General features: G+C 41.4%; 1 protein-coding gene across 1 annotated transcript in view; it reads left to right on the top strand.

Moving 5' to 3' along the window:
• The first annotated feature begins 1,511 nt into the window (after positions 1-1,511).
• edc4 (enhancer of mRNA decapping 4) overlaps positions 1,512-12,762 on the top strand; it is a 33,665-nt gene continuing 22,414 nt past the window's right edge. The window contains exons 1-12 of the mRNA XM_030096123.1: positions 1,512-1,702; positions 4,725-4,878; positions 4,953-5,064; positions 5,682-5,781; positions 6,684-6,870; positions 7,565-7,712; positions 8,648-8,752; positions 10,141-10,253; positions 10,343-10,426; positions 10,579-10,674; positions 11,723-11,819; positions 12,565-12,745. Coding sequence (XP_029951983.1) covers positions 1,615-1,702; positions 4,725-4,878; positions 4,953-5,064; positions 5,682-5,781; positions 6,684-6,870; positions 7,565-7,712; positions 8,648-8,752; positions 10,141-10,253; positions 10,343-10,426; positions 10,579-10,674; positions 11,723-11,819; positions 12,565-12,745 — 1,465 coding nt within the window. The 5' untranslated portion in view covers positions 1,512-1,614. The remainder of the gene's footprint in view (positions 1,703-4,724; positions 4,879-4,952; positions 5,065-5,681; positions 5,782-6,683; positions 6,871-7,564; positions 7,713-8,647; positions 8,753-10,140; positions 10,254-10,342; positions 10,427-10,578; positions 10,675-11,722; positions 11,820-12,564; positions 12,746-12,762) is intronic.

Genomic DNA, 12,762 nt, shown 5'->3' on the forward strand with positions numbered 1-12,762 from the left:
TTTTAAAAGCTTTTTTAAAAAATGTAATGGGGTATTTTCACAGCTTCACTACTTCCTGAAAATAACTGCACATTCATTTCCTGTCTTGCATTATTGGCCAAACTGATTAATCCAGGTGTGTCTGGTTTAGACTGCTGCAACAAGACACACCTGGATTAATCATTTTGGCCAATAATGCAAGACAGGAAATGAATGTGCACAGTTAATTTCAGGAAGTAGTGGAGCTGTGAAAATGGCCCATTGCAACAGTAGATTCATTCAATCATTCATTCATTCATTTTCTGCCGCTGGTCCCTTTCGGGGTCGCGGGTGGCTGGAGCCGATCCCAGCTGCTGTGGGCGAAGGCGGGGTATGCCCTGGACAGGTCGCCAGTCTGTCGCAGGGCTGACATATAGAGACAGAAAACCATTCACTCACACATTCATACCTAGGGGCAATTTTAAGGTGACCAATTAACCTACCATGCATGTTTTTGGACTGTGGGAGGAAGCCGGAGTACCCAGAGAGAACCCACGCACACACGGGGAGAACATGCAAACTCCACACAGAAAGGCCCCGGCTCGGGCTGGGTTCAAATACCGGCAACAGTAGATTTTTTTTTTTTTAAATTCTCAGGCATTTCAAGTAGTTCATGAAAATCAACGAAAGGACTGAAATCAAAGAAGCAAGGGAACAAAATATTTTACTGTTTGTTGAAATGATCATAAAAGTCTCAGCACCTCAAGGCGTTTGTGTTAAACCTCCGTTTATTCTGCAATAAGTGTTAGATGGCATCTGCATGCAAAAGTGCACAGCTGATCATGACAATTTTAACAATTTATATGTAAAAAAAAAAAAAAAAAGACATTCAAGTTCATTGAAATCTCAATTGGTGTTCTAATTTCATCCAGTAGTTTTTTCCAAGTCCAGGCTTGGTGACCTCATCCCTCCTCAGCTGGGTCTGCAGCATCCTGTGACCCTGAGCAGGATGAGGTGTGACAGAAGATGGGGGTTGTAAAAATGTATGAATCTGATATGTGAGATCATTTGAAAGGAGTCCTTGAATCTACAAATTCAAATGTTGCCCGGGCACTTTCTTTCAAAATGAAGGAACCCTGCTGAAAAAAATAGATTTGAGCTCTGACTTTTTCGCTGAGTTTAAAATATCTCGTATAAATACTTGTTGTTCCGCGTGTCTGTTTTTGCATCACTTCACAGAAGTGAGGTGCCTCAATATTGACGATGATTTTGTAAAACACAAACTTTAATGAAATTGAGAATTATCCCATGTATAGTGAGGACAGCTATTTGAAAAAATAAATTAAACTCGGGGGATTATTTGAAAACCACAAAGGCTAAGTTACAACATGAGCTCTTTGCTCTAAAAAAAAAAAGAAATCAGTTCTCTGAGTGTGTGCCGTCCCGTGTTTTGGACTGCAGGGGGCGCTGTTCCACTGTGCGTGCTGTTTGTGGCGGGCGGAGATTTGGAGGTAGGAACCAATGACCCGACGCAGTGACGAGCCGGACTCGAATCGGCGCGGACGGTTGCTCTGGGTGAAGTGAAACAGCATCGAATTCACAAGAAATCATTTTCTCCCCCCAAAATCGACCCGACCTCCCCCTTTTCCCTCACCCATGGCGTCCAGCTCCGACATAGACATTGAGGGTGCGACCCAGCACCTCCGGGACATTCTGAAACTCGACCGACCCGGGAACAGCGCCGGTAAGTCGGACTGTGAATGAGAAGCGGCTGCGCTGTTTTAGGCCTCGGGATGCTAACACGCTAACGGGATGCTAACGAGATGCTAACTAGCCCGCTAGCGTGAGTTGATTTGGTTTAGCACGCAGCAGCTGCGAAGTGCTAAGCGGAGCAAAGTCTATCCATCAGCACTCACATCACTCGCCAAGGAAACGACTCCAAACCCAGCGGGTTTATCAAATTATTCCTACTATTCTTTGGATAAGTGTTTGTTCCGTTATTTCCGAGTCTTTACTTGGTTATCCTCCAAGTTAGCTCGGAGCTAGCTGACGTCTCGGTGTATTTTCTGGTCTAGAAATGCTGCCAGGTGAGTAAAACTTAAAAAAATATTACTCTTGGGGATGCTATCAGTGCTGTACTTGTTTGCGTGGTTTTTGAGAAATGTGCTTTGTTACTTCTTTGAACTCAGACCGAGAATTTTATACCGAAAGCAACAGTAAGCATGAGCTTCCACAAACTGCGTAGAAAGTCTATGTTATGGAGCTAACACGAATTCAACTAAGCAGTATGTGTTCATTGAGAAACGGTAGAAACAACAACCTCTCCTTTAGATAGTTATTGAATTTGTCAAAGGACTCAGTATAAAATAAAAATAATCACATTAAGAGCATTCAAAGTAAAATATAAAATTCTCCCAATGCACTGAAAATATGGGTGAGAGCACCAAGGCATAGCATTGTTTATTTCGGCTGACTCAATACCAAATGTCCTGTTGACCCCACACAACCTCTTCAAGCCCATGAGTGGACTTTAATGTCTTTAGACTGAGTTTTTACTATAATTACAAATAATAATCTGGTCATGATCAAGATATACACTTTAGTTAGGGCTACGAAATAGGCTGGACAGTGTTGAATGTTACAAACTGACTGGAGATAAATGCCTAAGTATACAGTGTTAATGTCTTTGTATTCTTTCTCCTGTGGAGCGTTTATTCTAATCCATTATAGGACTAACACAACTCGACAGTCAATCCACACACACTAATTGGGAGTCAAAGATTAACTTCACATGCATGTGTTTGGATTGTGTTTGACAGAGTTCTTGGTAGAAGCATCCACAGACACAGGGTGAAGAAGCAAAGTACTATTTGTTTCTGATCCAGGTCGACATGAACTTGTCAACCTCTTTATGAAAAACAATGGCATGGGTTCAAAAAGGTGTCCACAGGATTCCCCTGAAATTTTGGTCCATATTTACATGATGACATCTCCCACTTATTTCAGATTTGACTGTGGATGTCCAATTCCACCATATCTCAGAGGTGCTTGTATGAGATCAGAGGACAGACAGCTGAATGTTATGCTGGTGAAACCAGTTTCAGGTGATCTGACTTCTGTGACATGGTGTATTATTCTGCTGAAAAGATTCCAATCTTCTATTGTCCAGTAATTATGAACCGTAGCCTCAGTTTCCTGTTCAGAGCTTACAGCCTTCTTCTGCTGTAGACCATCAACTTCAAACTTGTTCCCTGTTGGGAAAGCTCACAAATGCTATTATGTACACCTTGGTTGTAACCAGTGGTTGTTTGAGTTACTGTTGCCTTTTCTAATCTGGCCATTCTTCTCTGCCGTCTGCCATCAACAAGGTATTTTGTCTGAGAGAACTATTACTGGCTGCATATTTTCTCACGTTCTCCAGGTAGATCAGTAGACAAACAACTATGCTATATATTGAAAGTCACTCAACTCACTCTCATTGAGTTGCTGTCATGTGATTGGCTGATGAGCTGTTTGTATTAATGAGTTGTTGAACAGGTGTACCTAATCAAGTATCCTGCACTTGCTCCAAAAAGTCAGTAGTTTGGACCTAAAAAAGGCATGTGTGCAAGCCCCCCCCCCCCCCCCCCCCCCCCCCTTTTCTCTTTTTTATTAGGATTTTACATGATTCAAAAGTTCTTTAACATAACATAGCCTTTGTGTCATCCATTCATCTGTAAATTACAGTCTAACCTCCACAACACTTCCAAAACTATGTAAATAATACAAAGAGGAATGATTGGTTGTTTTTACATGTCCTCGTGTCCTTGGTGTGAAACAGTTGTTAATTCAGATATAAAATGACTATTTAGACAAAACGTCACTAAGGTACGAGCTAACAATCACTTACACTGAATGAGCATTTAAATGTTCATTATGTGAGTTAAGATCACACGGGAAATCAGCCTCAAAAAACAGTTTTCATGCTTATGTACTTGTCTACTGTGAGACATTCAGATTCATTAGTAAAGATAGAGAACAGGTGGCAAACAGCTTAAAGCTGGACTCTGTTTTGAAGTGTCCTAGCATTTTAATGGCTGTGAGCCAGCAGGAACACAATCGGCGCTTTGGAGCTGGTCAGCACAGACTGAGTGCAGTCATTAAAAATGTATGTCGAGGAAAACAAGTGCCCCAAAATTAGACTGACATTGATTTTGGATCTTTGTTAGCAAGAATGTGTGATTAGCACAGTTCAGACCTCTCTGTCTTAAAGGAACATCAGGCAGTGCTCAGATACCCAGCATGTGGAGGCAAAGATGAGAATGTTTGCCCACTTTGTAAAAAATGGACATGTTAGTTGAACAATAATTTACCTTTTGCTCACCTGAGAATATTACAAACTCATCTTCACTCTCTGTTCCATGTGTTACTTGCTGCATCTTTGTTTGAAAGCTGTCGGAGCTCCTCACGCCATCTGAGTGAATGATGCAGAAGTGAAAAATATAAAAACAATGTTCAGACTGGTATTAAAAAAATCAAGCTGGGTCATTGATAAAAACTTATTGGCTTTTGTATTATTTTTTTTATCTGACTGAAAATAAGAATTTGAATAGAATTCCAATATGAAAATGTGTAAATTTGTTATTCAACTGAAGCTTACTTGGTGCGATAGATTGTTGTGTTTTAGGCTCAAGAATTCTTCACTTTGAAGACCACGGCTCTACAGGCTTTGGATTTTTTTCCCCCACGTGTCTCAGAGAGACGCTGTTTGTCGTTTTCCTCCCCAGATTCGCAGTCAGGTGACGGTCAGAGGAAACCCTCCTTCAATGGAGAGCTGAATGGGTTATTGGGAGTGCTGGGAAACACCGACAGGTCGACCATGTCTGAGTCCTCCAGGCCCATCTCCACAGATCTCAGCAGTGCTCAGGAGATTCAGATAATGTGAGTGGCCTCCGTGGAGTCAGCCTCTTTAATGTCTTTGCTTGAGCAGCTGAACTGACGTGCTGTGATTTCAGCCGCCTCTCCGGAGACGACGGCTCCACCTGTATTCCCATCACTTCCAACAACGTGGAGATCGTGGCCAGTCAAGACTCCGCCATCAACAGCAAGGCTCGAGGCAGCAACAAGGTGAGAATCAGCAGAGACAGCCAGCGTCTGAAACACTCTGTACCTGGAAACCATCCGCTGCTGTTCTTTTTATAATCATCAAAACCTGCGATGACTCAACATGAAGTCATGAGTTTGCTTTCTCTGGAGTGACAGGCTGCAGTGCTTTTAAAGACCACTGCAGCATTTTTTTCCCCTTTCATCTGAATGTTATCTTTTCCTGATACATTTCACTATGAAGTATGTGACCGTAGCAGTAAGTCTGACTGTTTTCTTTCTGGTTGAGAGATCAAATTGTCCTGTTTGCATGAACGCTGAATAAAGTGATGAGATGTGTGCACACAGTCCCACATCAGTCTTTAGCCAGAAGCTCGCGAGTTATTGATGTTGGATTTGTTGGCTCAACCAAAAAAGCTTCATGTGTTTGTTTTGAAGAAACTTCCTCCTTGTTCAGATTCTAATGAAAAAGAGATGTGCTGATCGATCATAAACAGATTCTCACCACGTACTCTGATTCCATTGTTTTTTCATCAAACTGGACCAGTTTAATCCGGTAGTGTTTACATGCTGCTATTGTAACCTGCATTGGATTGTGTTTTATAAAATGTGTTTTGAAAGGAATGATTTGTTTCTTTCAGGTGAAGATTCAGCCTGTTGCAAAGTTCGACTGGGAGCACAAGTATTATTACGGCAGACTGATCGCGGTGTCCAACGCCTTCCTGGCTTACGCCATCAGAGGTGACTGTCTCACGCCTTTCAGTTTCTAGTAAAAATCAAACACCTTCACGGACAATTTAAATGGGTCCTGTTAGTATGTAGTGATGTTTTCAGAAAATGCCATATAATGTTATTTAAAGGCTACAAGGCTCCCTTTGTGTTTCTCTGGATGAGGGCAGCAGCGGCTGCCCGGTTAGCCTCTTATCCAACACACTGTCGTTCTCCTAGCATTGAAACATGTCACCGTCAGCACTGACAGGCAGAAAAAAAGCTTCCTGCTGATATCGCTAACCCGGTTTTCTTGATTTTTACAAACATTCCTTCTTTAACTGTGTGCTGACCTTTCTGAGCTCTCCTGTTCAACTTCTGTTTCCTCTTCATCATCATTTTTAAAGTTGTTTTCTCTTCATCATCATTTTAAAAGTTTGGAGCTCAGTAGATGTTTTTGCAACACAGAAAAATACAGACATTGAACTGATCTGACAGGTAGCCTTGGCAAACAAACATAACCCCTCTGAACTCACATCTTGCGGGTATTTATTTTTTGCTGTTGCAACGAATCCTTTCTGAAATTATGTAAAACCCTGAAGTTATGGATTAAAGCTTTGGCTGCTCTGCTGGAGATCATCTATGCAAACTTGAACTTCATGGATGAAAGCCTTTTTTTTTTTAAACATACCTTTGGGACGCTTACAGCCATTTACTGCTTGTGACCATGTAGCGTTATTTCCTGAAGGTCTCTAAAAGGGGCAAAATGTTTCAGGTTTTTTTTTTTTTTTTTTGTTTTCATCCAGTATCTCACTGAATACGAAACAGATTCTTCCTGTGGTTATTTAATTGATTTGATCTGCATTGTGTGTGAGTGCTGGAACCACAGGCTTTTAGTTTTCTCTCCGTTTTTCAATAAACACTTCCTCCCTCAGGAGCCGCCAACAATGCGATGATCCGAGTCCTAAGCGACAATTTAGTCGAGCGCACACTGCTGAAGGGATTCACCGGTGGCGTCACAGACCTGGCGTTCGCCCACCTCGACTCCTCCCTGCTGGGCTGTGTGGACGAGGCGGGCAACCTGATGGTGTGGCAGCTCACCTGCACAGGCAGCAAGATACTGTATCCTCATGTGAATGACGGAGTGTGTGTGTGTGTGTGTGTGTGTGTGTGTGTGTGTGAGAGAGAGCAGATATGCAGACGTAGATCTTAGCTGTTGTCATTGCATATATGATATTCTGATTCACATATTGACAGAAAATCAGTCGGCCCAAATAACGTAAGCTGAACTTTACGCAGAGCTTTAAATGTTAAAAATAAGCTTTCAATAAATGTGTCCATATTAATGACATGATAAATCTCTGCTCACTGCAGCCTGTTTGTGCTCCTGCAGCAGATGTTACCCGTCCTTAAACACTGGACATCATCATTTTATTAATGTTTTGAATGAATCAGTCATCACTTGGTGCAGACAGTTCGCCTACCTTACTAGTTACTTTTATGTGAGATATTGTCCTCATCATTTTTTTTTTTTTTGCTTCGTGTCTATTGTTTAGCCACAAACAGTGCAGGGAGCATGACGAGCTGGCATGCTCATGAAACGTGAGTTAAAGTGGTGGACAGGCAGTGCTGGTGGTATTCAGAGAAGTGAGAAGCAGAAGTGGCGTGCATTTTCTGAAATTCTGGAAAAACCACAAAAGCAGTGATAATCTCAAAGTTTAGCGCAGCCGTTCACCAGTGTGCCGCACAGAGACCTGGAAGGTCTACTGTAGATCCTACCTTCAGGAATGTTTTCCTCAACCAGAATTACCCACAGAGAGCAGATTGTGGTTCACATCCAGCGGCCAGAAGACACTCCACTGAACTCACACCGCCGCCTCATCTGGTGTCCGTTCATCCTGGACGACAATGAGGAGAACCAAGACGACACCAGCCAGACTCTGGCTCTCCTCCATGAAGACAGGGTACGGGTGTTTCACACAACTGGGTGCAGAAACGACAAACTGCCAGAGAAACAAGTTTGAGCTTTCAGCTGGTTGACACAACTCCAGTGCTGCACCAATAGTTTACAGATCTGTCAGGGGTTTCAAACTGCTGTCATTCCAGAGGTCACAGACAGCGTAAATTCATGTTGAGTCAACGGAGCCAGTCACTTTTGCTGGACTGCAATGCACCATGGGAATTGATGGTGTGGGGAGTTTAATTGTCATTTTTGTGTTTTTTCAAATTAGCGTTACAGTATTAGTAGCGGTTGTGTTTTTATCGTAGTTTAGTTTGCCGAGTTAGTTTAGAGAAGTTTGTTTTTGTCAAACTGAGTGTGGAGTATTTTGTGTTTTTTGACTTCTGTGTCTGATCTGATTGCGATGAAATGAGAGCAACAAGCTGTAGTTCACACAACAGACACTAAAGCCTCTTCCGACCTGGACTGCCCTCGTAGCTGACCACAATATTAACACTATCAAGTGAGAGCTGGTTTATGTTACCGCAGCAGCTGGATCCAGCCCAGCAGGGGCCGCCTATTGAATCCCCTTGGCGTGGAGATTGCTTTCTATTGAAATATGACTCACTCTACTTTGTGGAGACTGACTAAACTAAAGCAAAGAAGATCCATTTTTAGTTGCGGTTTAGTATTCATTGTTAAGTTGTCGTTCTCACTTGCAGCTCAAAATTGAGAAAAATTGCTCAAATGGCTGTTGGAATATCCATACTTAAAAAAAACGTTTTGGCATCATTTTCCTTTTTATATGAATTGTACTCTCCCTTGAATGATGCAGTCAAAAGTGTACAAATCAGAAGAGAAATGTTACAAATTTGCTGCACTTACTTTATCTGTAAGACCCCATTACTGGGGACAAAACACATCAGGACACACCTCATGTGTAACTCTCCTCCCGTCCAGGCGGAGGTGTGGGACCTGGAGGTCCTGAGAGCCAACAACAGCAGCTGGCCTGTCGACGCCACAGAGCTGAAAGAAGGCCTCATCACAATCAAAGGACACACCCAGGTGAGTCTTTCCTTTCCCTTCAGGATGATGAACATCTGCAAGCTCATCTTCTGTGAAAGATCTACGTGGAAGTACTTGTTTTGTTTAAGCTTTACATAATGATACACTTAAAAACATTTATGATGAAGGTTTGAAGTTTACAGTCTTTTTGTCTTCAGAAGGTTTTCAGGTCAAGCCTCGCTTGCTGAAAATACCTCAACAATCCTGCATTTGCTCTTCAAACACCACAGAGCTGCAGCAGTCAGCAGGAAATTCAGATTAAACATCACAGCATCCAGATTAAATCAGTCGATCCAGTGTTAAAAATACCAGTTTGTGTAAAAGGAACTTGAACATTTTTCCTCTTTTAAACTGTTTGACCAAAAGCTTTGTTAGTTACCTCAGTCAGTCTAATCTGTATAGTGTGAATTATAATTTAATCCTTCCACAGTTTCCAGCCTTTGAATTAAATAAAGACAAAAACATCTCAAAAACTTAACATCTGTAAGTGCAGAGAAGAGTAGTGAAAAGGAGTCAGGATTTATTTACCGTTTAAATTACAGACAAAAAAAAGATAGAGCAGTGTGTTTCACAAGCACAGGAAAGCAACAGTGGAATGCTAAACTCATACCATATGGATGTATATATGTAAGAAGATTAGGGTGAAAGATTGGAAGATTTTATTTTGTTTGCTTAAAAAAATCTGAATAATTAAGAAAAGGTTTAGAGATATTTTTTAGTTTGGCCCTAATCCTCTTCCATATTAATTCCCACAAAACATCAAGATTAATGATGAAAAATAAGTAAAAAAAAAAAAAAAAAACATTTATCACAGGAAAACCAATCTTAAAACCTCTGTTGCGGCATTTAATGCATCCAGAAAGTCAGTCCCGTTCAATTTTTCCATATTTTGCTTTGTTACGGCCTTACTCCAAAATGGAATCAATTGTTTTTTTCTCTCATCAATCTACATGCAATGCACCCTGTCATGGCAAAGTGAGAAATGTTTTTCGAAGTTTTGTTCAAATGTATTAAATATGATTAAATACTTTTTGGATGCAATGTACGAAGTCGCATGGAGGTAACAAAACAGAATCGAGTAAATAGCTTTTCCCCTCTTCACAGCATACTTTATATCACCTGTATTTATTTACATTGTATGAAGGAAAAGTTAGTCCCACTTTGGTTTTTTTGTTGATATTATGAAACTGCTTTTATACGGATGTGGTAAATCAGTTAATGAAATATTCAAAAGCTGTAAAATACAGTGACAAAATTATGAAAATTCTACATAAATCCAGACCACAAGTGGGATAGCGGCGATGTGTTGCGTGAGCTGCTGAGTAGATTGTTGTTCTGTAGATTCCTCATTAATACCCGTGTTAAATGTTTGCCTTGTGTTTGTGTAGAGGGTCAGTGAAGGCGCCCTTTCTCCTGATGGGACAGTGTTAGCCACCGCCAGCCATGACGGATACATCAAGTTCTGGCAGATCTACATCGAAGGGGGGCAAGACAAGCCCAGGTGACCATCGTCTCATGTCAGACCGGCGTCTCCTCTCCTCTTCTCTTCCTCGCTTCCTAATCGTTCCCCTTTTTCTCGTCTCTTCCCAGGTGTCTTCATGAGTTGCGGCCTCATGGAGGACATCCCCTCTCCTGCCTCCTGTTCTGCGACAACCACAAGCGGCAGGATCCCGAGTCAGTATCACACACACACACACGCAAATTTTGCACCGACTGTTTTCAATCTTTGCAAATCATTGTGATTCGCAGGTAGTAATTGTGAAAACTGTGTGATCTGTCTTTCCTTTAACTCCTCAAATGTCTTTTTTTTTTTTCTCTCTTGGCAGCGTTCCTTTCTGGAGGTTCCTGATAACTGGAGCAGATCAGAACCACGAGTTAAAGCTATGGTGCACCGTTTCCTGGACCTGTTTACAGACCATCAGGTTAATTCCCTTTAAATCTACCTTCTCCTCTCATCACGAGTCTTGAATATAAAAAACACTTTGAAATAGAGAAGGCGAGTTCCTGTTTTGATTGACAGTCGTTATATTAATCTGAAGCAACCGAGGAAACGCTTCCAAAGCTGCAGTTGCTTTCATATCAAGGTCATAATTAGAAAACGCTCTCAGAAGAATTTGATTTAATAATTTAATGCACTTTTTCAGAAAATCAGTTGGTATGGGTCATGAAATAGATCAGTACAGTTAGATATTAAAATATATGCTTTATGTCATGGGATCTTTAATAAGTCTTTGTGTATTTAATCTGCTTAGAGTGTTTTATCACATTTAAGCAACAAAAGGAGCAGTTCTGTTTGCATCAAGCAATAATTTGATTAAAATATGGCTAGGCAACAAAAGAGGCTCGTGTTTTTCAAGAAAACATGAAGACAAACTGCAGACTCATGTAGACAGGAGCTGATGCCAGAGAGTTTTCTCACAGGTCTTCAGCGCAGATAAACGAGCTGAGATAAGAGGAGGGCCGTTACTGTCTGCTCACGGTGTCATGATGACGTTATAATTCACATTACTTTTACGCCTTTACTCTTGATGTGTCATGTTTGTTTTTTAGACTCCTGTGTGATCTTTATTTTGTATTTCCATAAACATGAGTTGTTGTGATTTTGCCAGACGTCCCGCTGTGGGGTCAGTTTTTTACTGAGTGTCAGAAAGATGCATGTGAAGCATATCAGCAGGAGAAAACTGGGCGTTAATGAGATTTTTTTCTCAACATGATTTCTTATATATATATTTTTTTAACTATTAAAAAATAACTACAGCTAAAAGGTGTTAAGTTTTTCCTCCGATACATGGACAAACTACGTTGCTTAAAACTGGTCTGTGGAGCAGAAAGGTTTGAGGGTCGCTGTTGTAGTCAAATTAAAGAGATGTTTAACAAAAACAGTTGCAAATGATGTGTAAATATCCATGTAAGCAATGTGTGTGTGGTTTTTTTTTTTTTTTTTTTTTTTTTTTTTTAACTCTCCTGCAGGTTTTCTCCTGATCCGTTCAACTCGATCACCCCGACTCTCAAAGCCTGTCTGGACCTTTCTGCTGAATATCTGATCCTCACCGACGTACAGAGGAAGGTCAGAAAAACAATGTTCAAACCATTATGTAGAAACGTAAACAAACCTTCACCCCCCCCCCCCCCCCCCCCAATCCCCTTAATCGGGCCTTTGATGAGACAGAAACTGAATTCACTTTTGGAAATTTAGAAAGGCAGGTTACAAATCTGGTACTAACAAAGGTTCTCATGATCACTCACGTGGTTAGTCAACAGGGAGCCAAAGGAAGCGGTACATGTTGAGATAAGAGAGGACAGAAGGCGCGTCAGGAGAGAGCAGGAGAAGAGGAAGAGGAGGAAAGTTGAAGTGAGAGCAGGAACTCGGAATGGGAAAAGGACGGAGCCGGCTGATCAACCAATGAAAAAGTGAAAAAAACTCTTGTGGCTGTGGCACATTAGAAAAGGCTGCATTGAGTTTTCTTGGTTGAGGACAGGGTCAGTTTTGAAGAGTTTCCTTTCACAACATTTTGCTTAAGTTTATATAAAACTTATTGGGTTTTCTTCTTTATTTTTTTTCAGTTGCTGCACTGCTCATTTGATTTATATTAAAATATATTTGATATGTCCCACCTGGGACCACACAATAACACTGACAATTTAAATTATTTCTCTATTTGACAGACAGCAAAAGCAAGTTGTTGAAAAATAAGTGTCTATATAGAATTTAAACCACAATTAGTATGAGGTTAAAATGCTTCGGATAGATTTTTGATGTGAGTCCACATCTGTGTCCAGAACAGAGATTCACATTTTCTCGTGCTCGTCAGGTTCTGTACGTGATGGAGCTGCGACAGGACCTGGAGAAAGAGGTGGCGAGCTTCACTGCCGTGTCCGAGTTCCTGCTCACCCACCCGATGCTCAGTTTCGGGGTCCGCAACGTGAGCCAGAGCCGGCTGCGGCACACCGAGGTCCTCCCTGCGGAGGAGGAGAGCGAGAGCATGACCACAGGTCCGCCTTCACACCCA

This window comes from Salarias fasciatus, chromosome 7, assembly GCF_902148845.1.
Source record: "Salarias fasciatus chromosome 7, fSalaFa1.1, whole genome shotgun sequence".
In the NCBI taxonomy this organism is placed as follows: domain Eukaryota; kingdom Metazoa; phylum Chordata; class Actinopteri; order Blenniiformes; family Blenniidae; genus Salarias; species Salarias fasciatus.